General features: G+C 50.8%; 1 protein-coding gene across 1 annotated transcript in view; it reads left to right on the top strand.

The window, feature by feature from the left end:
- The window catches only part of LOC107124639 (major facilitator superfamily domain-containing protein 1-like), a 29324-nt gene extending 22738 nt beyond the window's left edge, over positions 1 to 6586 (top strand). Inside the window, exons 10-13 of the mRNA XM_015428131.1 lie at positions 1248 to 1385; positions 2854 to 2993; positions 3705 to 3816; positions 6221 to 6586. Of these exons, the coding sequence (XP_015283617.1) occupies positions 1248 to 1385; positions 2854 to 2993; positions 3705 to 3816; positions 6221 to 6334 (504 nt within the window). The 3' untranslated portion in view covers positions 6335 to 6586. The remainder of the gene's footprint in view (positions 1 to 1247; positions 1386 to 2853; positions 2994 to 3704; positions 3817 to 6220) is intronic.
- Positions 6587 to 13048: the final 6462 nt, after the last annotated feature.

Raw genomic sequence — 13048 nt, 5'->3', positions numbered from 1 at the left:
GCCCCGTACTCTGGGAGTTTCTTGATTAGACGCTGAACTGCAGGCTGTGGAAGGTCAGTAGTTCAGCAGTTCAAGACCCGGGTGCTGCAAGACGGGGTGAGCTCCCGTCTCTAGTTCCAGCTCCTGCCAACCTAGCAGTTCGAAAGCAAGAAATTGCAAGTAGATAAATAGGTACCACTTCGGTGGGAAGGGAACAGCGTTCCGTGCGCCTTGGTATTTAGTCATGCCAGCCACATGACCACGGAAATGTCTTCGGACAGCGCTGGCTCTTCGGCTTTGAAACGGAGATGAGTCGGATTCGACTGGCTTTCGAGCAAGGGGAACCTTTTTATTTGTGTTTTTCATTCTTCCTAAAATGCATTTATTTTTGAAAAAGGGGGGGCGCACCGGGGGGGGCGGGGCGCCAGAAGGGATCCTCGCCTAGGGTGCAAAATAAGCTGGGGCCGGCCCTGATGGGGATGGACCACAGGAGCCATCTGGGAACCCCAGCTGGTCTTGTGCAATCTTGATGGAGCAGTTCACGGTCCAGTGGGTGGACCTAGGGAGATTGGCAGGATCCGGGGGAGGCAGTATCCTCCCCGGGAGCCAGTTTGGTGTAGTGGTCAAGAGCGGCAGACTCTTAATCTGGAGAACCGGGTTCGATTTCCCACTTCAAGCTAGCTGGGAGATCTTAGAAAGGTCACAGCACCCTCAGGCTAACCATAAGCATAGCTCGCCACCTAGTGGTGCCAAAGAAGTGCTACAGCTTCAGCAGCCAAACAGCCCCTTCTGGGATCTCCTGGCTATTCCCCACACAATAAAGGTAAAGGTCTCCCTTGCTCGAAAGCCAGTCGAGTCCGACTCTAGGGTTGCGGTGCTCATCTCCGTTTCCAAGCCGAAGAGCCAGCGCTGTCCGAAGGCGTCTCCGTGGTCATGTGGCCGGCATGACTAAACACCAAGGCGCACGGAACGCTGTGACCTTCCCACCGAAGGGGTCCCTATTTATCTACGTGCAATGTCTTGCTTTCGAACTGCTAGGTTGGCAGGAGCTGGAACTAGAGACGGGAGCTCACTCCGTCATGCGGCACACTCGGGGCTTGAACTGCTGAACTACCGACCTTCCACAGCCTGCAGTTCAGCGTCTTAACCACTTGAGCCACCGCAGCTCCATTCCCCACACAATACCATGTGATAATTAATAGCCTCCCAATTGCCAGCTCACTTTGTGCCCAAAACTTTCCGTCACTGGGCCTCTCTTCCTTCCACAGGACTATGTCGGTCTGCGAGGTGTGTTTGCTGTTGGCTGTGCGGTTCTGACTCTGCCCGTCTTTGCTCTCCTGGCCTTCACCTTTGTCCCCCCGCTTGTCTCCACCGTCTGGTTGGGTATCACTTACTCCTTCGCAGCAGTAAGTAAATGCAGGACAATGCACACGAAGTAGTCTTTTATCCCATTTTAGAGGTGGGGTGGGGGGGACACAGTGGGAGTTGCAAAATAAACCTCTTTGATTGGATTTTTCCCCACCACACCCCTCTCACAGGTCACATTCCACTGTTCATAGGTGCAGCATCACTGTTCATAGGTGCAGTAGGGCGTGGCCGTTTCTTCACGTTGCCAAATCTGGTGTGCCTGACCCAGTCATGGGTGCCCCACCTGTTCCACATTACTTGGAGAGCAGTGGCTGCTGCTGTTGCTAGCAGAACCAGCCCTACCCAGTAGGCAGAGATTGGGCTGCAGCTCACTGTGATCGGAGGCTTTGGAGATGGCTGCTCAGCCTTTACACGAGGAGGGAGTCTCGTGGCTGGAGGCACCCAATTAAATTGTTGGGCAGTAGATTCAGGACAGGCAAAAGGAAGTACTTATTAACAAGTGGTTAAAATGCGGAATTTTCTGCCAGAGGATGTAGTGATGGCCACAGGAATAGACAGCTTTAAAACGGATCAGACAGATTCATGGAGGAGAGGTCTATCACTGGCTGCCAGCCATGGCGACTGAAGGGAATCTCTACATTCAGAGGCACTAAACCTCCAAATGCCAGTGCTGGGAGGCAGCATCAGGGGAAGGCCTCAGCCTCTATACCCTAGGGTTGCCAAATCAACTCACCCCTCGGAGCGGGGGAGTCTTGCTGGCGTCCGGGAGGTCTCGGCGAAGCGCGCCACGTCACCAGAAGTGACGTGTGACGTTGCTGACGTTGGAGGCGTGGTCGAGCTCAGCCATGCCCTCAACGTCAGCAACGTCGCACGTCACCTCTGGTGATGCAGCTTTGGGGGCGGGGTTCCCCCCGGGCCCCGATTCCGCCGGGGTGGAAATCGGGTCTCCGAAGCGGGGGATTCCCTGCCCCCCCGGGCCCATTTGGCAACCCTACTATACCCTGTTGTTGGTCTTCCAGAAGAATTGGTCAGCCAGTGTGTGAGACAGGATGCTGGGCTAGATGGGCCACTGGTCTTATGCTCTTACGAGGTTTTGAAAAACAGCAGATCTTGCCTGTCTGGTTGTGTCTGCTGCACATGTTGAAACTGGTATCTTGTAGGCTAGATGTAAGTTCAGGCAGACCATAGGGTCGAATTCTGTGGGCTGGTTCTGCGGATCCTGGCCCTGATCTCTGGCTCAAGCTACCAGCAGCAAAAGGATCCCTGCATCCAAGGAAGGTGCCACAGGAGAATTTTTTTTGGGGGGGGAATTGTTTATCTGCGCTGTAGGATCAAAATGAGCAAGTTTATAGAAAACAGCTTTTTTCCTGTAACTAGGGAAATTCTCAGCCTGCTGCTCGGCCTAAACTGATAGGCTAAAACAAAGCATCTGTTTTTCTTCTTTCGACTTACCAAATCGCCCACCCACTTTCCACTTTCTGACTGTGTGGTGTGTGTTTCAACCAGGCTAGCATGTGGCCCTCCATTCCACTCGTGGTCCCCCAGGCAACCTTGGGAACAGCCATGGGGCTTGCAACCTCCATACAGATGATCGGCATCGGCCTCTCCAATGTGATTGTTGGACGGATTCTGGGGACGAAGTCCAGGTTAGAACATCTCCCTCCCTTCCTTCCTGTAACCAGAGGTCATGTCGTGGAAAAAGAGGTGCAGGAGCTCATTAGCATAACTCATTAGCATAACTCATTTGCATAGGCCACACCCCCTGACATCACCGGAAGTGTGTCAGAAGGCAACACCCACCGCTCAGGCTCCACTGGACTGTTTTGGATTGCTAGCTATTGGGGGAGGGGGGGACGCGCAGATCTGCCCTGGCAGAGGAGGGAGAGCTGGTACCTGAATAAAACTTGGTCTTAAAGGTGCCACTGGACTGTTTTGGATTGCTAGCTATGGGGAGGGGGGGAACGCGCAGATCTGCCCTCACAGAGAATGGAGAGCTTGTACCTGAAGACAGGCCGGGGGGTGGGGGTGGTCTGCAACTTACCTGGCTGCTTCTTGCTCTTCGTGGCCCGACTGAGGGCTGCTGGGAGCAGGGGGTGGGGCTTGTTGCATGTGCCCACCCCCTGGGCTCCTTACTGCCGGAGCTCCGTTCCTGTGCGCTCCCGCAGGAAATGATCCCTGCCTGTAACCCACAACTACTCTGCCATCCTCCCAAGTTCTAACTGTACAACCCCATTCGGTCAGTGGCCTGAACGAGACCAATGTGCCAACGTGAGCGATATGGGCGCATTACGTTTGCATAAGCCGGGGTGTTGCGCATGTAAATTCTTACCCGCTTGTTTTTCTCCCCATCTTGCCAGTGAATTAAAGATCCCGCTCTGGCGCTGGCAACAAATGATGGTCTTCATGCTAGCGAACACCATCGCTTGCATCGTCACCTCCATCGGACTCAACATAGTGGACAAGAAGCAGGTATGAGTTAATGTCATTGGTATCTCAGGCAATGCTTCCCTCTAAGATGTGGAGTCTTGTGAGCAAAAATTCTGCCTTGTGAGCTACGGGCATTAAAGTTGTGAGCGAGCGATTTGCCTACTGCATAGATCAGTTTGCTCTGGAGACATCCTTCCTGAGCCGAGACAAAAAACTGTGAGCCAGAGGCTAATCAACTGTGAGCTAGCTCAGACCAACTCAGCTTAGAGGGAACACTGATCTCAGGGTATATTTTTAAAAAAATCACAGAAGTTGCTAGCACGCCACTGAACATAGCTGTTTGAAATCTATGGCAAAATGTGTCGAGTTCCACACTGTAGCCAGAATGGGAAGGTTGGGGCTTCGGTGCATTTTCTTATTTATTTGTTTATTCAAATTTATACCCCGCCCTCCCAGCCCAAGGCCGGCTTACATAAAACCCACAGAAACATTTAAATAACACAATAAAACATTTAAAACAGTATTTAAAAGGTTACCATTCCATAATAAGTGCTAGTTTTGCTATTATAGAGTTCGTGATGGCTACCATTGACTCTCTCTTCCCACGGCCGGCACAGATCTTCTATAAGTGTCTTTCAGGTGTCCCTCCGGCGGCCGGTGCAGTTGTTAGTATAGGTTTCAGGGCAACAGGGGCTTCTCTTCCAAGTTGTTAGAGGTGGCGACCAGTGTTCCCTCTAAGCTGAGTTAGTGTGCGCTAGCTCACAGTTTTTTTAGCCTCCAGCTCACACATTTTTGTCTTCGCTCAGGAAGGAGGGCTCCAGAGCAAACTAATTTATGCAGCGGCCAAATCGCTCGCTCACAACTTTAATGCCAGTCGCTCACAAAGTTGAATTTCTGTTCACAAGACTCCGCAGTTTAGAGGGAACATTGGTGGAGACAGCTCCAAAAGCCTGGCGGAAGAGCTCCGTTTTACAGGCCCTGCGGAACTGTAGCCGGTCCCGCAGGGCCCTGATCTCCTCCGGGAGCTCATTCCACCAGGATGGAGCCGCCACCGAGAAAGCCCTGGCCCTGGTTGTCACCAGCCTGGCCTCCTTAAGACTCGGGAGGGCCAGACGATTCTGGGCCCCTGGTTGCAGCGCTCTCTGGGGAACATGTGGGGAAAGGCGGTCCCTCAGGTATGTAGGTCCTGGCCATAAAGGGCTTTAAAGGTAAGAACCAGCACCTTGAAATGGATTCGGTATGCTATCGGCAGCCAGCGCAATGCCTTGAGCACAGGCTGGATGTGCTCCCGGACGGGGAGTCCCATCAGCAGCCTGGCTGCAGCATTTTTGGACCAGCTCAGCTTCTGGATTTGAGACAAGGGCAGCCCCATGTAGAGAGCATTACAGTAGTCCAATCTCGAGGTGACCATTGCATGGATCGCTGTTGCCAAGTCGTTGCGTTCGAGGAAGGGAACCAACTTACCTAATCAGCCAAAGATGGTAAAAGGCTGCCTTGGCAGGGGCTGCTACCTGGGCCTCCATTGTTATGGAGGCGTCTAGGAGCACTCCCGGACTCCTAACCTCCGGCGCTGGCACCAAAGGTGCCCCATTGAAGGTCAGGAGTGGGATCCCTACCCCCGGACCGCCTCGACTCAGGCAAAGGACCTCCGTCTTAGTCAGATTCAGTTTCAGCCGGCCCAGCCTAAGCCAACCAGCCATGTCTTGTAACGCCCGGTTTAGATCTTCCGGTTGGTCGGACTGACCACCCAACAACAGATAGAGCTGGGTGTCATCCATGTACTGGTGACAACCCAGCCCATGCCTCCGGGCAATCTGAGCAAGGGGGTGCACATAGATGTTAAAAATCATCAGGGACAACACTGCCCCTTGAGGCACTCCACACTCCAGTGGGTGCCTCTGGGATATTTGATCCCCCAGCGCCACCCTTTGTCCCCGACTTTGGAGAAAGGAGGCAAGCCACTGCAAGGCCAGCCCCTGGACCCCATTGTTGGCGAGGCGGTGGACCAGTAGCTGATAGTCGACTGTGTCGAACACTGCCGACAAGTCCAACAACAACAGCATCGCCCGTCCGCCCCGATCCAGATGCCTCCGGAGGTCATCCGTGAGGTGGGCAATCAGTGCCGTCTCCGTCCTGTGGCCCGGGTGAAAGCCGGATTGGAAGGGATCTAAAATGGGCTAATCAGAAGTGGACTAGGCCGTGGCTGCCTTTTGTCAAGAGAGGAACCACGAGGCTGTAGGACAGGGCAGACATTAGGCAAAAAGAGGCGTGAACACTTGATATGCCATACTGTCTTGTATTGTTTCTGTGTCCTACGTATCGTCTGTCGAAGCACTGCGGCTCATTCCTTCCACCATTGTTGGTGGCGCCGCTGACACCCAACACAAGATCTCTGCTCTAGAGTAGCTCCATTTTGGCTCATTTTCTTGGCTGTCTGCTTTCCCAGGGAGGAACGTTGAACCGTACGACAAAACGCTCGTTGCCAGAGCCGCTGGCCAGGCAGCCTGGGGATACAGCCCCGCTCCTCAACGAGGGAGAAGAGGAAGGATCCATCAACTAGAAGCACAGACTGCAAAAGCACCAGTAGTCCACCATCTTTTAAACCCCCCACCCCATCGCTTTCAGATATTTTGTAAGGGAAACTCAGTGAACCAGGTACCTAAGAGACAGGAATTCATGTCAACTGATCTTATGGTAGAGACGGAGAATGACTTTCAGCCTGTGTTATGGAAGGGTCTAGAAACTGAGCGTCAGGGCTATTTTGGGGCAGGAACGCACAGGAACGGAGTTCCGGCTGGCTTCCAAGTTGGCCACACCCAGCAGGAACTCATAAGCATAATAGGCCACACCCAACAGCAGGAACTCATTAGGATTGGCTACGTTAGGGGTGTGTGGCCTAACATGCAAAGGAGTTCTTGCTACAAAAAAGGCCCTGGGTTTGGACAAGAAACAAGGTAAACAGAAGAAGCAAAAGGTGAGTGTGGCTGGATGACCACACTTCTGGTAACATGGGGGTGTGGCCTAATATGCCAACGAGTTGTGCTGTCAGGGGTGTGGCCTAATAGGCTAATGAGTTTCTGCTGTCGGGTGTGGCCTATTATGCTAATGAGTTCCTGCTGGGCTTTTTCTACAAAAAGAGCCCTGCTGAGCGTGGCTCGTGGCCTTCAGGTCCAGCTCTTAGGACCGTTTTTAAGCTTTTGTGGAAGAAAGCTAGAGTGAGGCTGTTTTGGTAAGGAAGACGAAGCCGGCTTCGTTGTGGTTTTAAGGGCTGGTTCTGTGTTCAGTCTGATCCTCCATCACTGTTCTGGGCCTCCCCGCCTACCTTGTCAGTATTATTGATTCCTGTAACACTTTATCCCCAAGGCGTTTCCCAGGCATCCTTCTCCAAAAACATGTTTACATTGATGATATTTCTGCTTCCATAAATGAGGGAACCGTCACCAAGGGACGATCTCCCTTTCTCTTGGGTTGGGTTGGTGCTGTCCCTCACCGCCTCGAGAGAATGGGAGAAAGGAGAAACACATCCGAGCTGCCAAATACTACACTTTACTTATTCTGTGAATCGTGTAAATGCATGTTTATCTTGAACTTGATTGCAGAAATCGTTTGACTGCTAGCTGCCAGGCCAGAGATACTTGGATAGTTTAAAAAAAAGAAAGGCAAGATGCTGTGATGGAAGAAAACAGTCCCTCGCCCCGTTTCAGTAGACTACACACCAGTACAAAGGAAAAGGTATCACACAGCCGGAGTCTACTTAGTAGCTTGGCCTCAGTAGCTAGTCCTATTACGGCCTTTCTGGCCTGTGCAGAAAACGTAGAGGGGGAGAGTCAACCGAAACCTCCAAGAGCTGCTTCTTCCCTGCTGTGAGGCCAGCAAACAATCCCTCCTTTCCCTTGAGTGGGGGGTGGTGGTGGTGCAGGGGGGGCTGTAGGATGGAAGAAGAGATTGGATTTATACCCTTTAGCTTCACGCTAGGCTAGGAAGCAGGCAGGAACAATCTTGGGGTAAGCAGGGGTCGTTTCGTAGAAAAAGAGCTAGGGGAACTCATTAGCACAACTCATTAGCATATGCCACACCCCCTGACATCATCAGAAGTGTGTCATAAGGCCACACACCCCGCCCCCAACGGTCCCGGCCACCGCCGCCGGCCTTGCAGCTCCACCACGGCACTGTTCTACTTGTGTTCCAATACAACTCAGGTAACTGAATAGTTGTTTTACTCTCTGACCCTCCTAAACAAAGCCATCCTGTGACTTTCCATAGGGAAACACATCATTACAATTTTATAAAGGGCACATAAAACCCACTTGGGGGTGGGGTGGGGGGAGCAGCTATTAGCGACCAGTGTGCAGCCTTTTTATATATACAGATCGTAGCGCAATGTAGCAAAGTCATCCACTCATAATCAAAGAGTAGCCGACCTTTGCTGAAGGGAAACAGCACTGACTGGCAGAGTTTTGAATTCCTTGCTTCGAGGAAATCGGTAAAGATATCATCCTTAATTGGGGGTAAACCTTATTGATCCCTGTGATGCTTCTGAGTAAGCAGCACAGGATTGAGAGACAGGCAGTAAGGCCGGATTTCACTCACAGCCCCCCTTCTCCCCTCTACTGCAGCTCAACCGATCACCGCTGGTAACTTGGCGGCTCAAATGCTTACTCCAGGCAGTTTGCACAAGGCGAAGATCACCCTTACCACTTAAGTGTACAGAACAAAAAGATGGGATTGGCTGAAACCCTCATGAAGTAATCAGCTAACCCACCCTTAAGATCACTAACATGACATTAGGATATAAGCTGACACCTGAACGACACTATTAACTACCAGGCGGGAGAAGGACTTGGTGCTACTGCAGGGACAAACCAGCAAAGAACGGCAGACAAGAGGAGCATTGGCCATGAAGTGCAGCTATGCTTCAGGTGACAAGGAATCCAGTGACGCATTTGACCGTGCAATGCTATGTAGAGTTGCTCCAAGTCTAAGCCCAATCAGTGGGTTCACACTGCAGTGACTCTATATAGGATTGATAAAGTCACTCTGCAGATGACTTCTGTTTCATTGAAATGCCTTTATCACTGAAGTAGTTGGAGAGTGCTTTTTGTTTTTTACTTCCCTATCTTCTCCTAAATTAAGATAGTAAGCCTTTAGAAAAGGGACAAAGTGTACTGTACTAAATGTAGTGGCCTATACGTGTACTAGTCACTAAAGTGTTTAGATCAATGACATAAGTTAACTATGCACCATAAACTACCAACAGTAACACCTCACTCTGGCTGACACAAAATAAAAGACTTGATGATTTTATGTAGCTTTCTGCCCATTTCTTTTTGGCAATCATGTTAGACTATGTATCACTGGGGAAAAATTACTGCAGGTGCACAAGAAGCTGTCTTATACCAAGTCAGAACACTGGTCTGTCTAGCTTGATACTGTCCGACTGTTTGCAGCTCTCTGCCAGAAAAAAAGATCTTTCTGAACACCTGCTAGGCAAGATACTTTCACTGGAGAAGTCAGGGATTGAACCTGGGAGTAAATATCCTAGCACCAGCAAGTACTCAAAAGAATGTGTTAGGCGGTGGAACCCGTTAGCACTCCCTTAGTGACTTGCAGCTAGGGAAGTCTTTGGAGATTTTTGTTGAGTCCTCACTAGGGAGAAGGAGCTGTGGTGGCTCAAGTGGTTAAGACGCTGAACTGCAGGCTGTGGAAGGTCGGTAGTTCAGCAGTTCGGGAGACCTGAGTTGCCGCATGACGGAGTGAGTTCCCGTCTCTAGTTCCAGCTCCTGCCAACCTAGCAGTTTGAAAGCAAGAAATTGCAAGTAGATAAATAGGCACCACTTTGGTGGGAAGGTAACAGCGTCCCGTGCGCTTTGGTGTTTAGTCATGCCGGCCACATGACCACGGAAACGTCTTCGGACAGCGCTGGCTCTTCGGCTTTGAAACGGAGATGAACACCGCAACCCTAGAGTCGGACTCGACTGGCTTTCGAGCAAGGGAACCTTTACCTTTACCTTAAAATGCAAGTGGATCCCTATAACAAAAGCGTCCGGAGGGACCCTTTGCTAGTCTGGATTCTTTAGCAGATGTTCCATCTCGTTTGTCAACCTCCCATGATGAGGAGATCCTGTCACTATCAAGTATCATGTGCTTGTAGGGGAAAGAAGCTGTTAAGAGCCCAGCACGTTTGTGGCCAGAGATTCCTCCCCTGCTTAGGATCTCCCAACAGGAAAGTGGGCTGTGGACTTTGTGCTGCAAAAGACGAGTAGTGGGTCCTCTCCTCAACTGCACCATGGGCAGGGCCGGCTCACTCACTAGGCGATCGCCTAGAGCGGGCTGGCCCTTAGGGGCACCAAACTGCACCCGGCCCCGTACTCTGGGAGTTTCTTGATTATTTGTGTTTTTCATTCTTCCTGGCTTTCAAGCAAGGGAACTTTTACCTTTACCCTAGGGAGAAAAGCAGGATACGAAATACACCAAATAAACGAATACTGCATGCCATAACGAGCAGTTAAAAGATCTCAAAGTGACGATATTGCCCCCATACCAAATAATACTTATATGCTCAGTTTCTAAGGCTTTTAATTCAGACCAGTGTTGGACTGGATGGGCTATTGGCCTGATCCAACATTGGCTTCTCTTATACTCTTAGATGTGGTAAAAGCGTATCAGAGCAGGCAACTGCAGGTAATTTGCATTTTGCAGAGTTTTATAGCACATTTATACCGTGTGGTGGTGAGAGTGCCCTGATCTGGATGGCCCCGGCTAACCTTATTTGTCCTGGGAGCTAAGCAGGGCTGGCTGTGGTCCGTATTTGGATGGGAGACCACCAAGGAAGCCCAGGGTTGTTACACAGAGGCAGGCAGTGGCAAACCACCCTCTGAAACATCTCTGGCCTTGAAAGCTCTATGGGGTTGCTGTAAGTTGGCTGCGACTTGACAGCACTCTCCACCAGTGGTTACAGTATTGGACTAGGATCTTGGGAGACCCGGGTTCAAATCTCCAGGACGCCACGAAAGCTTCCTGGGTAACCTTGGGCCAGTGACAAACTTTCAGTCCGATTGTGGTGAGGATAAAACGGAGGAGGAGAACGTAAGCCACTTTGGGGAAGGGTATAAATGAAGGGAATATAGCAGTGATGGCGAACCTTTTAGGGACCGAGTGCCCAAACTGCGACCCAAAACCCACTTATTTATTGCAAAGTGCCAACAAGGCGATTTAACCTGAATATGGAGATTTTACTTTAGAAAAAACAACTCATACATTAACTTATGATCCAAACAAAGTAAGGAAAGCGATCCCAAATGCTTTCATTTACTTAAAGTTATTTGGCAGAGAATTCGACACTTTAATGATGGACTCTGGGCCTGGCTGGGGCGATGGTACGCGTGCCCACTGAGAGGGCTCTGAGTGCCACCTCTGACCCCCGTGCCATAGGTTCGCCACCACTGGAATATAGCATCAGCCAAACATATTTTCGTCGGACCCCCAATACTCTGCCTCTCCCGATGCTGATAATTAAAAACCCACAAGATCGCCTTCGCATACACTGCTGAAATGCATAATTCACATCCTTAAAGGAATTGTTGACCATACCAGCACAAGTTAGCAAAATCAGGCTGTTTATTATGCAGTACATGATTCACAGATCGAAGCTTTTCATTCACCCCCTGGAACAGCACCCTTTACATCAGTGATAACTTAAGGCTTCGCTGAAAAGCTGCTATCCAAGACAGAGGCACTGATGGAAATGCACTTTTTAATACTTTGGCCCCACGTGGGCTAATTTGATGGGAGAAAGCCCAAAAAGCAGACCATCCGCCAAGTCAGAGGAGCAAGCTCAAGGTGACGGCCACCCCAGGGCAAGCCCGCATCAGGGTGCATTCTGGTCCATACCCAACCATTCTTATTCAGTGACCAACTGCAGTTGACAGAGGGGTTTCTTAGGAATGAATGTCACAAAAAGTGACCCAGGAGCCATTCTCTCCGCCCAAAGAGCAGGAGTCAGGAGGTACAAGTTCTGTATTCATTGAAAGCATCCAGACTGCAGTCCACTTCAACACCCGGCACAGAGCTTACGCCTCCAAGCCAACCAGTTTGCATTTTTGCTGGTGTGCAAAGAGCTGTTCTGCAAGACAGACCATTCATTCTTTGGCCTGCCTGAGGAATTCCCATACGGAATGGAGTTAAGAGGCCAGCCATTACACTTGACGACGGCTGACAAGCAATGAACCCTGGGATACTGTCCATGAGGAATCAATCCTAGGGAAAGTGACGGAAATTAAAGAACCCCCCTCTTTAGCCTCCCCCGCCACCAAAACCTCGTGAGATTACAGGAAATACAATCGCAAACTACTTTGAGCAACCCATGTGCCACACAAATACTGTACTGCAAGGAACCGGGAACTGTCCCCTGATCAGATGAAAGAGACAACTTAAGTCTCAAGGCAGCTACAACGGTAAGGTAAATGACCTGGTAGGATAATCCATTTCTCCCATAGGGGCTGACCAAGACCTTTCCTGGAGCTGGTACCTGCATTGTTAGGAGGTAGGGGGAAAGGGGTTGCTGCAGCTCCCTGCCAGTTTTCCAATGGCGCTTCTTCCCTCGCCCGGAACTAGTTTTGTCCCCAATTTTAGAGAAGAGGAAACCAGGGGAAGAATGGGCAGAACACAGAGAAGCTGCAGTCCAATCAGAAATACTGAGACCACCTCCGGGGACGGGGACCTGGAAATCCCACAGGCTAGGCAGAACTGGCCCAAGGCAACGGAAGGTTGAGAAGGAGGGAAGGCAAAGACACCAACAGAGTCAGCAGAGAACGAGACCCATACTATTGATTTTCCAGAGTAGGGGCAGTTAAGAGACCAAGGGAAACGAGAGCCTTCAGAGCTCAACTGTTTTCATTTGGAGGCTAGTGACGGGCTACGACACAACCTTCTCAACAGCCTCCCTGGCCACACTTGGAAGGTTTACAGTGACACAGAGTGGATTGGCAGACTTCTCGCAGGCAGACGGAGGGTTAGATGGCAAATGCCCTCAATGCTATCGTCAACTTCACGTCCCCCTTTAAGTACCTGGAGGAGAGGCCGTGCCGAGCCGTTAGTCAAGAGCATATTTCTGTCAGCACAGATTCTAGGAGCAAATGTTGCCAAGGCAGCCACCGCAAAGTTAAAGGCTTTGGCGGCTGCTTGAGATAATTAGTTGTTGCAGGATGTGTTTTCAACCAAGCTCTTTGACCAGAAGAGGACTTGCTTGCTGGGCAGGATTCTCTCCTCTCCCCCC

Source organism: Gekko japonicus, unplaced genomic scaffold, assembly GCF_001447785.1.
Source record: "Gekko japonicus isolate JY-2015 unplaced genomic scaffold, Gekko_japonicus_V1.1 scaffold1343, whole genome shotgun sequence".
Classification (NCBI taxonomy): domain Eukaryota; kingdom Metazoa; phylum Chordata; class Lepidosauria; order Squamata; family Gekkonidae; genus Gekko; species Gekko japonicus.
This window is presented reverse-complemented; position numbering and strand designations above follow the sequence as displayed.